This window comes from Enoplosus armatus, chromosome 3, assembly GCF_043641665.1.
Source record: "Enoplosus armatus isolate fEnoArm2 chromosome 3, fEnoArm2.hap1, whole genome shotgun sequence".
Classification (NCBI taxonomy): Eukaryota; Metazoa; Chordata; class Actinopteri; order Centrarchiformes; family Enoplosidae; genus Enoplosus; species Enoplosus armatus.
This window is the reverse complement of record NC_092182.1, coordinates 13,841,606-13,860,965: the sequence shown is the minus strand read 5'-3', so window position 1 is coordinate 13,860,965 and position 19,360 is coordinate 13,841,606. Positions and strand designations below refer to the sequence as shown.

At 41.0% G+C, this 19,360-nt stretch overlaps 1 protein-coding gene across 4 annotated transcripts; it reads right to left on the bottom strand.

Annotated features, from left to right (window-relative positions):
* Positions 1-613: 613 nt before the first annotated feature.
* dstyk (dual serine/threonine and tyrosine protein kinase) lies at positions 614-18,720 on the bottom strand. Of its 4 annotated transcripts, none has more exons than XM_070902493.1 (14): positions 18,456-18,720; positions 16,519-16,953; positions 10,923-11,429; positions 10,544-10,739; positions 7,613-7,851; positions 7,426-7,509; positions 7,162-7,338; positions 4,229-4,358; positions 3,672-3,828; positions 3,032-3,164; positions 2,819-2,932; positions 2,060-2,174; positions 1,629-1,763; positions 614-1,180 (listed from the first exon to the last, which is right to left on the bottom strand). In XM_070902493.1, exons 1-14 carry the CDS (start codon positions 18,666-18,668, stop codon positions 993-995), a joined length of 2,823 nt encoding a protein of 940 aa, XP_070758594.1. In that variant the 5' UTR covers positions 18,669-18,720; the 3' UTR covers positions 614-992. The 4 variants fall into 4 exon arrangements, with proteins under 4 accessions (XP_070758594.1, XP_070758595.1, XP_070758597.1 ...); XM_070902494.1 differs by having other exon boundaries at positions 16,519-16,928; positions 18,470-18,720; XM_070902495.1 differs by lacking the exon at positions 614-1,180 and adding an exon at positions 1,224-1,370 and having other exon boundaries at positions 16,519-16,928; positions 18,470-18,720.
* Between the last annotated feature and the right edge of the window lie 640 nt (positions 18,721-19,360).

Below are 19,360 nucleotides of genomic sequence, written 5' to 3'. Positions count from 1 at the left end.
GTAATTTAGCTGGACTCATGCGTGTATCTACCGTATGAGACTAGAAAGTTTAAATCAAGCCGTATCCAAACTGTTTGTAGTTAATAGTTAATTCTAATGTTTTGTGTGACTATTTTAGGCAGCAAACATGTGATTGTAGTGAGCCACTTTGATGGCAATGTGTGTCACTACTTTTCAGAATTTAGTCATTTAAAGCACCGATTTCCAACATGGCGGTCAGGACTGTCACTAAAGGTCACAAGGTGATTTACAGGATAGATTTTAAAAAAGCTGAATTCTGCTGCACAAAATTATGTTTATTTTTGCTTTTTTCTCCTGTGAATTATTGAACTTTTCTATCTCTATAGGCCTCTAAAAATGATTCAGACAAAACAAGGAGGAAACAATCACCTGCTGGTCACCAGTGGACATAAGAAACCAGTGAGGAGGTGCTGCGACTTTGTTTTGTTTTGTTTTAAGGAGTCACAAACCAGACAGGTTAGAAAATGTAAAAGAATGATGTTCAAGCTTTCTCACCTCAGACAAAATCCTCAGTAATAAACTAACAACAGACGTCATCGTGTGTTGTAACAGATCATTTTATTAAAAAAAAGTTGTATTTGTATAGATGCAGACATGTTCCGTTTAAATACAATCTAAAATTAATCTTTTATGTATTCTTTTTTTTTTCATAATACTGGGAATGGACTACTTTTAAAACAATTTGCATCTAGTAACAATTCTACGACCAAGTAGCAATTAGCACAGCAGCTACAACAAAAGCATATTGTAGAGTTTTGTATACAAATACACAACGAACAAACAATAAAACACACATATTTGCAAACCTCTGGTCTGTATCAACTCCTCATAAATAATGTAAATCCAACAACTGTGAACACGGAGGACAGCTCCAACATTATTCAACGGCCACCTGTTCTTCAAACTCTCTCTTCATAAATACAAGAAAAATACCCTCCTGATCAGAATGTGTTAGTTTGTCTGGACTGTTTTCAGTTTGAGTCCTCGAGGCTGCTGCTTTTCTGCTCCGAGCCGCAGTTGCAGAGCCGGACCATGATGCTTTGCAGGCCGGGCTCCACAATGCCGAGCAGGGGCCTCTGGGAAGGGTCCCCATTCCAGCAGGCCTCCATCAGCTGCCAGCACTCCTCGTCGAAACTGGGCAACCGCTCGGGTCTGGCTCCTGGAGACGACACGGAGACAAGTGAAACACACAGAGACCCAAGACAAACAACAGTGTGTCCACAGACATCACGGCTTCATGTTCCAAGACTGACTGGCTGTTCACTTGTTTACATCCTCAGGTAGTTTGCGTTTGAGCGTGTGGTTTACAGTCCCGGTGCTGTAACCTGGTTTGACTCTGGTCTGTTTGCCTGTTTGAGGTTCATTAGGTGTGAAACCTGATACAACGTAGGTGCGGACAGTCAAGGAAGCAATCTCATAAGCAATTTGTATAAGTTACATACAATATGTATTTTTGAAGATCATTTGATAACCATGGTAATAGTATGTGTGTCAACATGTGAGTTCGGCAATCACCAAAACTGTCCCATCAATGGGTCACCTGTCAGTCTGTATAATGTCATGTTTACCGTTCAGAGTGAACATGAGCGTCATTAGTGTTTGTTTACCTTTTTTAACATTATTCCAGAGCTGATCTTTACTGGAGCATTTCTCAAAGGCTTCTGGGAGTTTCACTGAACCAGTGCAGAGGTACCAGAAAAGGATCCCGAAGGCGTAAACATCCACAGAGTTATCATACTTTCCTGTAAGGACAAGAGTCACGACGGAGAGGAAACCTTAAAAAAGACTCATGTATAAACATTCCTGAACAATTAGCTAGAATTGTGACATATGATGTAATTACAAACTCCACATTTTGTATGTGAAAGTTAAGGGTTCATGTCCTCTCGTAAATAAAGACAGAATGTGACATAAACTTCAGTGAGACACTAGCAGCTGCTTGTTCAGACAGTTCTGACCAATTAAACTGTTTGAAGTTGTCTCTCAGGAGTTGCTTCGTGATGAAATTATCGAGCGTGTGACTGCTCAGTTATCATACCTGTAAACAGCTCTGGAGCCATGTGGATGGGCGTCCCGACGATGCTGCCGGACATCATGGCCTCTGGTTTACAGAAGCCCAGGTCGGTGATCTTTGCGCGATTCTGTTTGTCCAGCTGGAGAGAAAAGAGGACAACGCTTGTTAGTTGATGTAGCAAATCAAAAAAATTAGTTTCTGAAATTCTGGTTTTCATGAGAGTGAATTGCCTTTGACCTCCAACATCTTTCTTTTCTGATTTTCAGATTATGGAATAACTATTATGCATAAACTACTATAAATATGGCACCCAGTGTGGAAACATCAATATCATCTAAATTATCCCCTAAAATCAACTTATAAACCAGTTTAAAGATAAGAAATACACTGAAGTTGCTCAATCGTGGCTCATTTATAGCTACAATGCCTACTGGCTAGTTAAAAGTTTTTCACAAAGACTGACTGTTTTTGGGGGCTGAGAGTTGGATCCTGATTGGTCCAGCTGTTGAAGTTCTTCAGACAAAGATTTTGCAGTCAAAATAGACCCCTTTTCACGGTTTGACTTGTCATTTCATTAGCGATGGTTTAGTTCCATCAAGTGTCCCAGTGAGCCAGCATGCGCAATAAGAGGACCCTGAAACCTGCTCAACTAGATGGAACGCAGACGTTTTTAATGTTATCAATTACGCCAGCACTCTTCCTGCTACGACATGTCTGCTGTTAAAAAGGTCTATTGAGTAAACTAAAGAGTGTTTGCAGAACTATTAGTTGGTCTGAACTCACCAGAACATTCTTTAGCTTTATGTCTCTGTGCAAGAGGCCCTGACTGTGCAGGAAGCGGATCCCCTCCACCACATCCAGAGCGATCTGAAGTCTCTCCCTCAGTGATAAACCGGCCTGGTAGAGACGGAGAGAGAAAGGAAAAAGAAACTTAACAGGAAGTAGAGAGTGAGATGGATTACATTTCTTTCTCTAATCACTGCATCATTAAGTCACCTTCAAGCCCGTATAGAGGTCTCTGTGCAGCCGCTCCATGATGAGCAGCACAGCGATGCTGGAGCCGTCTCCGTACGTGTAATCGATCACGGAGCCGTGCAGGTCGACGAGCCGCTCATGCTTGGGCAGGGTCCTGCAGCAACACACATGCAACAGGAGAAGGGAGGAGAATAAAATATTTCAGTCATATGATCATAAAATAATCACTTTTTGTCATCCTGAAGTCACAGTATATTAACGTTAGTCTTGTTTGTGCACATCAGGCAGCATCAGTGCAGTGTTACAGTCCTGCATTCCTCAGGTTTATGGCAGTTGGAGCAGACGAGCATTAATAAGTCACTGGCACGTTCAACATGTGGACGTGTGCACAGAATAGTCAAAAGTATGTTTTGATAAACTGGGTGGAGTTTGGCCGTTTTAACAAGGTACCTGTGAAAGGAGTTCAGCTCTCGATAAATGCAGCTGCTTCTGAAACGGATTAAGTTTACCACACAAACCTCCTGAGTGTCACTAAAATGCGCTGTGATCGGGTTTTGTACCTGCAGGTTTGGTGTGAAGAACTAAGCTGTCTATACACGTACGTGTGTGTGTGTGTGTGTGTGTGTGTGTGTGTGTGCATCATGTTTTATTACTAACTCACCTTGTGTAGTGAAACTCCAAAGCCAGGTCGTTCCAGTGTTTGTCATCAGGCGGTACCACAGACTTCAGGGCACATGGGTAGTGTCCCCCCCAGCTGTCACACAAGTACACAACTCCGTACTGGCCCCGACCCAACTCTCGCCCGAGCTTAGGCTTGCCTGTCAGAAAACAGGTTTAAATGTGTGAACAGAGGTTGCAGAGATAAAAAAAAAAGTTTGCAAATTTGTTTTGTACATTGGCTAGATGAGGTTTGATACTGTGACTATGCCTGAATGTATTAACCTCATTTTAGGTTGTTATTGTGTCTCTAAATTAGAAGTCCCCCCACTCGAAAATGTGTTTTTCTTGTTGTTGCTCTACTTGGATGTATAACGGGCAGAAAGATGCATGTGCACAGTTTGACACTAGAAGGCTGTTTTCACGTGCATAAATTTAATGTCACAAATGGCCATGTGCAAAAGATACAATTCACTGAATTTAAAAAGGTTTTTGCAGCACTGTGCGAGCAGTTTCACTTTGTGTGTGTGTGAACAATAGGAGGATTTAGCGGTGACTCACCATGCAGCAGCACATCCCTGAGAGAGCGGCTCTCCAGAGACAGACGGGCCAGCCGAGGGGCGTGGTCCTTCCTCACGCGCAGCCACAGGTCCTCGGTGCGCTCCAGACGCCCCGTGTGTCCTTCTTCCAGCTACAGACACCAACACATGACATAACATCTGATGGTTAGCATTGAGAGCAGCGGCTGAATGACTGGTTTCATTTGTTAGTAAGTAAGATAGTAAGTCACAGTGCCACTTTTATTAAAGGCTGAGATTTCATTTTTGAATGTGTTTGAATTGTATGTTCTTGGTCCTTCCTTCCAGGAGGCCCCGTCACCATGGAAACTGTTGCTGAGGACGACCACCCTCATGTTCTCAGTGACTACAGGCCTTGACACACAGTTACTACTTGATATATGTGGGGTTTGGTTTTTTTTAACCGGAGGGTGACAGTAGATGTGTGTTTGTTTTCGTACGCTCCCCACTCAGGGTCCAGTTCTCATCACTGCTGTTTGCTTTGAGCTCAGCTGGAACTTTAAAGTCAACATGAGAACGGACATACTGTAAAGTTTGCCCACAAGTCTGCAGCAACGTCCTTAAGATTGAGTTGATTTTTTTTTTTTTTAATAATGAACACATAAACATTGTGTTGTCTGGCATGTCCAATGATAGTGTTCATTCCTTCCATCACAATCAGATTAGTAAAATATTGATGGATTGATGTTTATTTTGTGACTTAATTACTTAATTTGAATTACTTGGTAACATATGCTGAGTCCATCCATATTTCTAACGTTAGTTGATGATTGTAATGTGCCAAGTTGCCTAAGAGTAATAATGATGAAGAGTAAATGTATGCACCTTTTACTCTACATGATCTGCCATTTGCAAGAGACCTAAGGTTTTCAAAAAGCACATGAGAAAAGCTTTTTGTGAAGAAAGAGTGAAGAACTCATCTGATCTTCATTCAGCTCTTATTTACTCATAGCTTTCTGATATTAACTGAACTGCCACAAGTCTGCTCTCACATTTGCAAGTTGTTTTTTTCTGGCATACAATGTCCAAAACGAGTTTGCATCCGAAGCTGTGTAGCAGATCATTTGACAGTTTGCATGCAGCAAGTTGTGGCATGCTCAGTGTAGTGTTATCAGATGTCGGGAATTACCTTTTATTGTGGCTTCGTTTCCTACAAGGTAATAATTGTCAAAGAGAGTGATATATGTCTTACGAGTGTTCACATTCCTTGCTGTACATGCTGTATAAAAGCAGACCACTCTGAGATGCAGTACGGTCAGCCAAGCAGGAGCGACTGAGTTGCTGTCGGGGCCGTCCGCCTGCAGACGTGAATAAAACCACAAGAACTACTCCCTTGTTGCCAGTCTTCAATTTTCCTGAAATTCCCAAGACACTCTGCAATAAACTGAATCTCTTGCGAGCAGTAGCAGCCGAGCCAAGAGGAAAAATAGGTAAAAACGGGACCTGGAAATGTGACCCAGACTGGTCACCAACTCAAACATACTCCACTCACTATTAAGCAAATTAACATCACAGAAAGTGCTCAGTGTCTTTGTCATGTATTCTTTTCAGGGCAGAAAAAAATGTCCCTGCTTTTAAATTCATGTGTGACAGAACAAGCCTTCCTCTGATAATACTTTGCCTTTACATCACACTTTGCATCTGCATTCACGTTCATAAAACCTCTTCCATATCATACAGCATACAGACATACAGCAGGCCAGAGTTTCATCTCTGTTAGTCATGGACAGGAATGTGGCAGAAGTATAATGTTATTTTATTAGGTTGACCTGTTTGCACCGCACTCAATCACCCAGTCAGATAAATAACTAAATGAAATTAGGATATTTCTGTCCATCAAAAGCCCCAAACATACAAAGCGTCACTGAACATCACCTCCTCTATAAGACTGCCACGATTACTCAGTGTATTTCTGTAACTGCATTAGGAGAGAAGAATTAGTGAGCATGGAAATGCAGTCAGTGATGTGACCCACGCTGTCTGTCATGTGATGATTATCATCAGAGCAATTTGAATGAAACGGATTTGTCAGAGACTTCATGGAGGGACTCACAGCTATTTGCATATTGGGGCAATTCAAGTGAAGAGGAATTATAAACTGCTGAAGCACGAGCTGCGCAGGGTCTGAGACACTGGAGATATTATGGAGCTGTCACACAGTTTAGCAATAGATGTCATTTGAAAGTGCTTTCAGAAAAATATAAGAAAAAAAAAAATCATAGTCAGTAATCACCAAAAGTTACCAGCACTTACCGTTCCCACCAGCTTCAGATACAGGAGGCGCAAAGGCTTTCAAAGAATTCACACAAACCTTTTACTCTGGTCAGGTGATTCATGTCACACTCATTCAAAGCTACAAAGCAGTACAGTAAACTCCCTGAGGATGTTCTTCACAGCTCTTGCTTGCACACTGAGAAAATGGCTAAGCTAAAAAACAAGCTAATGCTAATCAGCCAATGCTTTATGCAAATGAACCATCTCATGCTCTGCTACCTGGTGTGAACTCTCCCGTCTTTTTCGATCAGTGTGTCTTAGAAGTCATGTTATGATCAGGCACAGGTTCTTGTCACATTTCAGGCTGCCTGTCCTCCATCTCAGCTGCTCAATGAACCCAAACACTACTTTGTTGTCACCATTTTAAAAGCCCTATTAAATGCTTTTCAAAATGATCAGCCTGTAATGGTCGGTCAGCAGCTTAGAAGGAGAAGATTGTCTGTCAGTCTCTTACGTTACATATTCTGTGCTGAACCAGACTTTCCTGCCACACCGTGGTAATCCTCCCCAAAACTTTCTGTATCTATAATCTGAGGCTGACATAGTGAAAATAATTTTTAGGCAGAAACCATCAGACTTTGAGAGACTCAAAAGCCTTACAGTATACGATCAGTTAAAGTGTTTTGTTGAGAGAAAGTTCACCTGGCGCAGAGATGCTGCAAAGGCCTCGTGGGAACTGTTGAGGCGGGTTCTGAACTGGGAGCAGATGCTTTTGGCCAGTTTGGCAGCACTGAGACTTTCTATGGCATCCTGGGCCACTTTCCGCTTCCACTCTGGAGTGATGGCAGGAGGGTTCACAAACGTTATCCTGTGGATGATCTAGGAGCGAGACACAGAGTGAGACCACTCCTCCAGAAGTCACCGGGCGGTTTGAAACTCCTGCGGCTGAATTTATTAGACACTGACCTGTTTGATTTGCTCCCAGAAGAGACTTGTGATGGAGGATCCTGAATGAAAGGTGACCTCCACATGATAGGCAGCATTTAATAACTGTGACAGATGAGAAAAGGAAGTTAACATGCAGGAAAATCCACAATAAAATTCTTGGCAGCATACTGAATAAGGTTCCTGTTTTTCACAAACGACTGCCCACCTGTTTGAGATGATTGGAAGTGATATTGTGGACAGACGATTCAAAGTTCGACTTCTCCAGACTGTTGAGACATCGCTCCAGAGTTCCTACGAAGCTCTCCCTCAGATAGTCCACAGAGCTGATCAGCTTATTGGCCACGGCCTGATTCAAACGTACAACTATCAGGTGCTGGATCTGGTGGATGCAGGATTTGATCTCCTTTGACGTAACAGGCTCTCCATTAGTTGTCACAATTATGTCTACAGTGGAAAGAACAAAGTTTGTCTAGTTAATATGTTGTGTGTGTGTGTGTGTGTGTGTTTGTAACCAACTAGCACAGAGAAATCCTGATGAATTAATGTTGTCAGATGTGTGACAGTCACTTCACGTAGAACACGATGCACTGATGCATGAGAACAAAGGGCCATTTCACAACAAGTATTTGTATTATAGATTAAAATAATGAAATGTTAAAGAGACTTGCTAATGCTAATTTACTACTATTATTATTTCCACAAGAATTATTGGAGTAAACTATATTAACCCATTTGTGCTCGCGACCGAAATTTTGAATTTCCTTTGGTGGAAGTGTTCTCTGGGCTAAGCACAAACCTGAAGACATTTTCAAAGTCAGTCAAACTGTTTGGCTGAAAAGCGAGTTTTTCTTATCATACCATATTTAGTCTTTAGAAAATGCCCTAGAATAAGCAATAAAAATATAGGGATTTTTATTATTTTCAGTACACACATGTGAGGGGCCCCATCTATATATTCCATATAAATAAAAGTTGCACAGAACTATTATTAGTCATACAGCAGGTGAAAACATTCGCTTGAGGAGCCATTCTCCATTAGTTTCAATGCATTTTCAGGGGGTATGTCTATTTGCTTCTATTAAACCTCAGATCTTAACTACTGACTCTGAAATACATATAGGAGAATGAACACAAACACCTCTCTAAAACTGTTTCATTTGTGCATATGCACAGGGATGCATGCACATGCAGGTGACGTGATACTACGTGATCACTATTCAAGTGATCTACAGGTGGTGGTAACACGTCAAGAAATGCAGCAATGCACCAGCAAAGGCAGAGAAGAAGACAACTGCTAGCAAGTTAACATGGATGTACACAATGCAGGTTTAAATGTTTCACTGAATGTAAACAGAAACTGTGTTTGTTTATGAGAAAATCCACAGAGCACCTTTAATCCTTTATGTCAGAGCTAGTTTCACACTGTCAGAATTATCTACACATTGTGTTTGTACAATGCAAGAGCAGGTGAAAAGTCTGTTTTAACCCCCTGTTTGCATATGGCTAGTTTCCTCAATAATATTCCAAACTAGTTCTGTAGCATGGTTTCGATGTTAAAACACCTATGTTGGGTTTTATTCAGCAAAGTTATCCAGGAAACCTGCTTGTTGGGAAAGGCCAAGAAAGGGAGACCGGAAGGAAGTAAAGGGCAATAACCAATGAAATAATTTCTCAGCTGCTTGAAAGCATTGAGTAAGACAGAATAACACTTTGTGGGCAGATTGTGAAATGCAGCTGGCTCAGCCATGTGTCTGACTGGAGTCTAAAGACAGTAAAGAAACGGGCTTTGAGTAACTCAGGCTGCAGACCAGAAACCCCCCGCCAGTAAAGACAAGTCAGTTGTCTGTTTAGTCTCCATCAGAGACACATCGGCAACATCACAAATCTAGGAGAGAATTCAATTAAATTTTATTTATATAGTGCCAAATCATAACAGAAGTTATCTCAGGGCACTTTTCATATATAGCAGATCTAGACTGTACTCTTTATAATATTGAATAGAATAGATCAAATGAAATTAATCTAAATAGGCTGCAGTCTGTGTACCACGAGTCAGACATCTTCTTAAACTGAGAAATAATAAAGAGAGAATCATTTGTCATTAAGCCACAGAATCAAAGTTACTGGGGTCTATCGTAGCAAATCTTATTTCCTGTTTCCTGAAATCTAAAATAAAATATGGACCCAAAAGAAATCATAGGATGTGATTTAATGTATATGTTAATGTATATATATGAGGACAGAATCCAGAACTGCTATTCTTCTGTCAAACAGGGACTTCATGGAAGAGATTAAATCACTCTTTAGAAATATCCAATTCTCAACAACCTGAAATGACCTATTTGAATTGTTACTGTAAAGTCAGTCCACTTCTGGACTGAATCCAAACACATTGTCACAAATTACTTTAGGGTCATAAAGACTGTGGCCTTTTAACAACAAACAAGCCAATCAAAACATTTAAAGCTTATTTTGAAGTCATAATTTGAAGTATGTATGCAATGAAAAAACATGTAAGGTGTAACAACATGGCATGAATTCTTTGCTTGTTCTAAGAGGTCTGACAGCAGCAGAGACAACCTCACAGAAATTTTGATAATGTCAACATATGTCCTCTCCAATAGCCATTAGTGATGTATTAGCTTGTATATACTACATCATAACAAATAAAAAAGCTAATTAAATTGAAAGTACACAGATAGAAAGGTATCGGTTGGGGCAATGTACAAAATAACCTTTACATTAATATTTTCTCAAACATTAGTTTTACTTACCTACTTTTGTTTTTGTAGCTTTTAGTTCATCTCTACCTGGACTTTTAATTTTAATATAAACAAGCTTAACCAGACATTAAAATCTTCACTGTCATCACAACTCTGCTGTTCTTCTTAACTCTACAAGGGTTGCAATTTCTATTATCATTAATTTACGGCTTCATTAAAACAAAATAATATTTAGGAGCAAATTTATTCGTTCTATCATTCGTACGCCAACTTGTTTTTATCGTGTGATTTTTGTGCGTTCCACCACTTATAACATGGTTGAGATTGATCTTAATCTTAAAAAATCTTAGAAAGCCACAGAAGAGAAACCCTGAATGCCTTGAGGCATTTATCCAGGGTGCTTACTCACTAACCTGTAAACTCCAGGTTGGCGGCGTCCTCCAGCAGCTGCTCCTTCATGCTGCCGAGAGTCTCCACAATCATCTCCTTCATCTCTTCCTGTTTACGGTTAGCGATGGCCATGAGGGAGGTGAAGAGTTCACCCTCTTTCTCACGAGTGTACTCCAGCCTGCGGGGTGTTATCTGCAGGTCCCTCTGCATGTCAAAGGCCTGCCGGGACATGACGCAGAAAGGACAAGAAGATGGTCTGTTGGGGATTTTTCAGGGGCGAACTGGGTCAAAGCAGACTGACACAGTTTATGCAGTAGTAGTAACAACTGTCACATGGGTATGAAGCAAAAGAACAATCACTGACATACAGATGAACAGTGCTAGGAGGCATCATCCTCTAACCTGGTTGATGAAAAGATCTAGACAGCGACAATGAAGCCCATTAAGCAGGTTGGCAGCCTCCACCTGCTGGTTTTGAAGCACCTGGCGAGTAAAAGGGACCAGCAACCGATGCAGTCTTTCAAAAGCCTCACCCAGCATGCTCTGGGGCTTGACACCCGGGGTGGGCATCTGTGTAGGGGCGCCGCAGGGGCACTTTCCTGTCGGGCTACTGAGGAAGCCGAGGGAGAGGAGCTGCTTGTGGAGGGCGCTCTTCTCCCTCTCCCTTTCCTTCTCCGCACGGCGGCCAGGTTCTGGGGAGGCTGCTGGCATGGTGTCAGGGATACGTACAAAACAGATGGGAAAGGGGAGCATCTCTTTGACCTTCCTTAGATCAGCCACCTGCTCTGTGCTTAGGGAGTCCTGGTTGATGGCATAGAGTAAGATGGGGACCACGTTGCGAGTGCAGTCTTCCAGGGCCTCTTCTATGGGCTGGACACTTGGACACGGGACCACCATAACCTTTGCTTCCTGATGACGAACCACAAAGAAACCACAAAAATGTTACTACATTTCAAGCAAACTGATTTATATGCAGGCAATTATTGTAAGAAATGCCACTGAAATCCAGCCATGCAGACAGGTACTACAAAGGTAATACAAAGGTTATTTTTATAATAACAATTGTTGCTTTTGGTGATAAACCCACAGATAATTATCATCAGACTCTGCAGGTCCTCTGAACTCCACAGAGTTTTATGAGCATCTTTCAGCTCATTGTTTTGGTTTTATGGCCCACAGCTTTAGTGTTTTGGTTCACTCTCATCAGCGTTGTTTTTGGCCGCAGCAGCCAGCTGTTTTCAGTAAAAAACGTCAGACCGACACCGAACGTCAGAGAGGCAAAGTTAACAAATAGCTAGTGAAGATAGTGGAGCAGTTAGCAGCTAAAGAGCTGGATATGTCCCTCAAGAGTTGGTGGAGACCAAAAACAGAGCTAAAAGGTGAGTGAATATTGGACTGGCGGCTAGGTGGCTAGAAAAACAACTCCAAATGAGTGCTAACGTTGCCCTGTATCTGCTGGATGTGAAAATAGGCAACTGTATGCTAACAAGTTTGCCATTTCAACTTAAAATATAATAATATGTGTTCACAGCTTGTTTCAACTGTGTCCAAACAAACAGCAGGTTTAAAAAAACATGCATTTCTTGTCAGATGTCAGAAAATGTCCTGGTAACTTTAAATAGTCCACAAACCTCTCTGTGGACAGTGTAATATTCTCTACCAACATTAGAAAATATAATCAGGTTTACTTTTCTATACGTCGACTGTGTTTTATGTAATTTAGATGAACTGACCTTTTAATTTCCTAACACAAAATGCAGAACATCAAAGACTTCACCGCAAAACTATAATCCCTGTATGTACTATAATCTCTATAAAGTGTTGAAGGCAATTGAAGCACAGTTTTCAAAACAAATTATGCCAGAGAAGAAGTTTCAACGGATTCCTCTGCAAAAGGAAGAAAGAAGCCCTCCACACATATCACATGCTCTGTCTATTTCTGAACACATAATGGCAAATAAATATTTGTGGTGGTCTTGGGAATGTCTGTGACAGGAAAAACGGTTTTCTTAACCCTTGATAAATAACGGCATTAATAAAAATAGCCTCCGACACAGCTTGAGAGGGAGACCATGACGAGGGAAAAGACAGCAAGAGAAAAGAGGCAAAAATGACCAACAGCTACACAAAGGAGACAGTCAGTCCTGTCTCCAAGAAACAAGAGCTGAGCCCATCTGAGCAGTCTCTCTGGAACAAAGATAGCCTGCAAACATTTGTTCACAACCAATCAAAATCCATACAATGTTTGAATTGCCTTAATGCAGTTTGTTTTCAGCAACAACAAGTTACTATTTTGTTTTTCATGTCTTCAAAAAGTGTCAGAGTTAGCATTGATGCTACAGTCTGACCCAGTTCTACAAAGTAACACAGTCGAGACAAATGGCCATGTAAGAAATTCTTCTATTAGCATATTTTAAGGGTGACTGCTAATACCACAGAGCTTTGTTAACAAGGAGACTTCTCGTGTCAAGTCATGGAGCACTGGCAGTGAACATAACAGAATATGCACCTCAAAAGTATAGTATAGCACCCTTTATGTCCGCTGGGTGCTTAAATTGAGAGGGGGAAGCATGGGTAAACTCTGGGATGAAGAGGAGGATAATTAGCAAGTCTATCTACCGGCCTCTAAAACAGGTTGCTGCGATTATGGCAGGACTGCGTGAATACCACAGTGAGCAGAGAGATTCTATGCCTTTGTTTACCCCAACCTAAACATGCTAATCTCTTATTCATTCAGCAGAAACCTAAAGACGAGAGGCACGCTGCTTTAGTTTGTGAAAAACCTATGTTTTAGTGCATTGCTGATGAAAATTCAAAACTAATAAAATGAAACTCAAATATTAATTTAAGTTGTAGATTATTTAATTTTCTTTGGGGGAAGAAAACAGCAGACTAAAGTAAAAATCTTCAAATACATTAAATCCAAGATCCAAGTTTATAATAAAGTTTGTATTATTAGTACAAACAATAACTCAGCTATTAAAGCCTCTCAACTGTGACTAACTTATTAAGGCATTGCAGATCCCACGCCTTTCAGTCACACGTGAAAATGAACAGGGGTATAAAATGACTGGCTTTACTTCCAGCACTGACATTTCCTTCTTGCCGTTCATCTATTATATGTTTCTGTTTTTGAGATAAGAGTCTGATGGATCTTGAAGCAGCAATGAAAAAAGTTTTTAAAATCTGTAGCCACATTTAGTCAACTATACAAACACATTGCTTATAACACAATGACAAACAGACAACAAAGAGAGTTATGCAAACTCCATATAGGTTTTTACCAAACAATGTTTAAAAATTAATTAACGGTCAAACTTTTACTCAAATTAAAGTTCTCACAAATTAAGTTTTCCACAACACTAATGAGACTTTTCTGTCAAAAACGCTTAATGTTAATCACATTAGTACAAATTAATTATTTGAAAACATGTTGGATGAAACAGTTCACACAAAATATCCCGATTTGGGGTATTAAATACCAAACACCAAACACCAAAAACCAAAAACGTTGTTTGTAACGACATGAACAACCAGTGTCCCAGAGTTCAGCTGTAACCATGGCAACTTCATCACAGCAAAGCGTTTGGGATTTTTTAACATGACCGAGTCATGTGAATCACACCAGACCACTGGCATTACGTAAGGGGGCTGGGCGGGTGGGCTGCACTGAGGCAGAGCTAGGCCTAGTTTCTGAGGCTGTGTGATGCTCGCTGAGGGGCCTTGGTCTAAAGGATTAGAGACTAATTTCCACGTGTGACACATGATAAGGAATGACTTCAATCCCTACACCATGCTGAATCAATTCACCGCCTCAAGAGATTGTGATTTTCAGGTTTCACTGGCTGAAGACCAGCATGACTGAACCACTGTGTCCAACAACTCTTCCCCTTTTCACGTAAACTTCAACGGTAACCTTTGAATCTGTTTTTAAGAAGTTCTCAAAACCTGAAAAGCGACTGAAAAAGAAGGAATTTCTGAAAAGTAGCACAAATCAGGTAAAACACTAAACAACACAGGAAATAATCAGCTCTGCTTCGTAATCTGTTTGTGAGCTAAGCAATGTGTGAAGACAAAGGAGGAGAAACCACCACACAAAAACTGAAACACTCAGTGAGGGCTGGGCCATATGATTGAAATCAATGACATAATTAAAGGACAGTTTTTTCAGTTTTGATGTTCAGTTCACCACAGCATTCATGTTTTTTTTCCACATAAAACTGCAAAAACTACAAAAAACTAGCAGCAAATTAAGTGCACTGTGAATAAAATGACCTCAGTGTCCCTTAAACTTTTCCAAACCTCATTTTAAAACACTGTTATAAGACAAAGGAATACCATACTAGAATTTTAAATCATTATCATCACAATATTTTTTAATAATGACTGTAATGTCAATATGAATCTTTTCTTGTCAAGGGATATTGACAGACATGCTCAAAGAAACCATGCAAAGGCTTCAGCTGAAGTTCATTCTCCAGGAATACAAACGTGCTGAGATTCTCCTAATCATGACTGAAATAAATGAAGCCCCTTCATACACAACAGTGCAATATATATATTTTTTTTGTTTGTTTGTTTTGTCCCCCCCCCCAACTTCAATATTGTAAATGTGTATATATATATTTTTTTTTTACATCTTATTTTTGTACATACTGTCATTTCTAAATTTATGCTACTTTCTACTCCTGAATGGGAGCACCAGTACTGTATAATTTCCCCCCGGGGATTAATAAAGTATTTCTGCCGAGATATCCTCCGCACGAGCCTAATACAAGGATGTGTGTGGATTTCACAATGTGAGCAACATTGTCACATCAGCCAGCCATACTGTTTGTATCTGGAAACTCTGATTTCTCTCTGTCAATTCAAGTTCATGAAGAAGAAACAAAGTAATGTCAGTAACCCTGACCTGTGCATCACTTGGGCGTAACATATGTTATGTTGTGAAAAACCACTGGAACATTTTATCTGTTGATGACTTTGGCAAAGAGATCTTTAACTCTCTTCCACTTCTCTTTCTCTAGAGAAAAGACTGTCCGGACGCACTGGTACATGCAGACACACAAAAAACACTCCACCCACCTGGGATGTTTGGATGTTTTCCACAGGTTTTTTTCCTTGTCGAAATTGTGCTGCATGTTCATCTTGCAAAAAGGTCAACACCTTTACCAGCTTTATGACCAAAAACATTTTCTTTAAGTACAAAATTGAAAATATTGATAACATGCAGTTCTAGTAATGTTTTCTACCTTCTTGCGTGTTCCAAATGTGGCATCCAATATGTAGGAAAAACACAACTTAGATTCACAATCAATGAACATAGAAGTCCTATCAGCCATGCTGATCCTAAATCAGCTGTTGTAAGACACTTTGCAGATGGCAATCATTCTATTTCGCATTTGGCGTTTTGTGGTGTCGACATGATGATTTCTAATCGCCGTGGTAGTAATGTGGATCAAATTTTACTCCAGTGTGAATGCAGATTTATCTTCCACCTTAAAAGGCTATACATCTAAGTGAAGAATTAGATATAACCTGTTTTCTTTGACTTTATCTTATTGTCTTTTTATATCAGTGGGTCCCATTCCCAGTGTACAAGCTAACATTAGTATGTAAATATATATCAGCATGTGTATGAGAATGTGTCAATGCTGTGGAATTACATTATTCTAATGTGTTAATAATGACTTGACTTGCTGGCAATTGATGTCATGTGTGTTCAATCAAGCCCTAGATCATTGACTAGGTGCACCTGTAGAGTGACCCAGATATAGGGTGACTCATCATGCATGCCTCATTTTGCAATGAGACAAGTCCAACGTGGACTGAAAAGTTTGCACTTTTGCACGTTTTCCCACTGTACAGCCCTGCAATGTATCAAATGGAAGTATTCAAAATCCAGACTCTAGTCTGAATTGCATTTTTGCTCTCTGTGTGCGGGTCCGCCCTTGCTGCACTGCAACACTATATCCTTGGCCTGTGATTCAAAGCCTACCTGTAGCAGTGGGTGATGCAGGGTTATCTCCAGCTCTGCTAGCCTGTGGGCAGGGTCCTCACATTCCTCGTGGATCTCCAGGTCTTCTCGGGGCACTGTATCCCAGCGGCCACAGTTAGCCGCCAGCTGGTGCACCAGCTCATACTGGCCAGGCAGTGCCAAGCTGAGCCGTGTCTGTCTCCCATGAGTGAAACACAGCTTCCGCCTCTTGCAGACAGTGCCCTGGACTCCTTCACATGCCTCTCCGGCCTCGGGGCCCAGTGGCAGCAGCCGCTCTCCCAGAAGGCAGTTGAGCAGCTGGTAGCGGGCAGCACAGTCCTGGCCTAGTACCAGGATGTACGGGGCAGCGCCCACAGTGTTGCGTAGGAACTCTTCCTCATGGCTGGGGAAAGAGATGCAGCTAAACTGGCCTGAGGGAATAGAAGGGGGTATGATGTTGACAGGTAGACTGGGAACAGAACTAATCAGTAACCCTAAGCAACCTTGTTCATTCCTGGGCAATCTCGAAACCAGAACGCTACCAATACTAAAATCGTGTCCCTTGCCTACAGATTCTGCATTCACATACAGATAACTGTTTATAGAGATTACCTCCTGGCAGTAGTGAGCTCTTGGCCTGGCAATGACACATTATCCTTTATATCTGAGCATCATTTCCAGAATATACAGTAGGTCACTGTTCCATGATAGAGATAATAAAACAGTTTACATCTGATTTTATTCCTCGGGGTATAATTTCCTGATCCAGCCCTGAGACGTGGAGCACGCAAACAGAAGAACCAATTCAACCTTATTCCTGAAAGTATCAGACATAATCCTCAGTGATGCTGAGTCACAGTCTAAAACAGTTATATAACAAAGACGGGAGAGAGCAGCAATGGCCTACTTTATATTCATATAATTGTGCATTTCTTTCTGATATACATGTGGTTTTACTGTAACTGTTAATCTCTAGTATTCACCTCTTGATCTAATATGACGCATTAAAGCCTATTGATTCAGACAGACCTGTGCTGAGCATTTGACTGCATGACCTGTGCGCAGTGGATAGATTATGCTAAACAGACAGTTGGTGCAGACCTACGCATAACCGCCACCAAAATAACAGATCAAGAACTATTGTATGATCCTTCTGCACCATGTGATGCACATTTTTGTCCAGATAAGCAAGTGTAGCCAAGACATTTGCAAGATGAATCTAGTTAGCAGGTGAAGACATGGGTTTAGCTTTGCCCATGAAAGGCAGCATTATGGTCCCATTTTTCTGTTGATTATGACTAATCTTAAGATTAACATTGTTCATTCAACGTCGAGGAAGATGATTTTGACTATAAGCCAATCCTGTAGATGTGACGCATTACATTTTATCGGCATACCATCACTGCTGTGCATTTAATCAATGTTTCATAGAAATAAGTATCATATCATATGGTCCAAAAAGCTTACAATACTTATGTTAATGTTGGGATAGAGGGAGCAGTGAAAATCATTTTATACAACATTCTTAATCTGGGGTGGTTGTACTGGAGAAATGTGATACAACAATATCTAATATGGTTAATATGATCATTTTAAGGTTGGACTTGAAGCCACTGGAATAAGCCCATAGTAAGCCTAGTTGCTGACTCTTAGCCAGCTAGTGAGTGCAGAAATCTCAGCATATTTGGTGCACTTAGTCTGCTCATGCTTTTGAGAGGGGGGGCTTAATCTCTTTAGTTTTCCCTAACACTAGTTAATGCATTTTTTCAGTCTATGCATTGAGAAATCACTTGGCAGCAGAAACCTCCTAGTTCTTCCTTTTTGTTTCACTTCAGGATACAGAGAAAAAGTATACTAAATAAAGTATGACACAGCCATGGATATGATTTATCTGGGGTGTTTTAAACATGGTTTAAAAACTGTTGCAGTAAATGGATGATCAGATGCTGCTGTTGCATGTGTCCAGACCTACCTGCATCCGGAGAAGCTGAATCCGAGCTCATGGTTGATGCACAAGCATTGCTGTAATTTTGCCGTATTTCCCGGAAGAATGCATTAGTCTCCTTCAGGTTCTTCTTTAGCTGTATGGTGTGCTTGTTGTAGCTGTTAAATATCCTAGTCAGTTCCCGAGCTAAAGGAGTCGTTTTCTGTTGTTGTACATTTCCCTCCATGGTCTTCAGGTTGAGCTGCTGTCTCCTCCTTGTTGTGGTTTACAAGGTTAAGCAGGTGCCAAACACCCCAGATTCTTCAGTTGAGATGCTCAAATGTCAATCAGTCCTGCTATTACACCTTTTTCCCTAAGTGCTAGTTAAGTTAGTTAGTAGTCATGCTTGTCCATCCACCTGATGAGGCTGTGTTAAATCATTCAAAAAGAGACACCTTCGTTCACCTGTAGTCCGTTTTAACATATCATTAACATTAGTGTATTAGTGCTGGCAGACAACAGCCCCTGCAGTGTTTTTGTGTCAGTGAATGAGGGCTTGGCATTTGACTTTTGTTGTTACGATACTGAAGCTGACCAGCACAGCTAGCTAGCTTAACGTCGTGCCTCGAGAGCAAGTCAACTTGAGTGTTATTGACTCGAGGCGAGATTTTAACAATTAGCAAACAATGTAACCGCTATTTCGGCATCTTGTGTTAGCTGTTCACACCGACGGTCTGCCTGTCTGACTGAATGCAAACTGAGGAGTGTCTTAAAAACAAAGGGTACCAAGCCCACAATAATATATTGACGACTAACGTGAAGTAACGTTTGTTTTGCGACCTAACTGTGGTCCAGACGTTAGCGCTGCTAGCCGTCCTCGCCTTGGCCTGGCACAACAGACATAACTTTAGCCTTTGACTTCACGTAAATAGTCCGAGG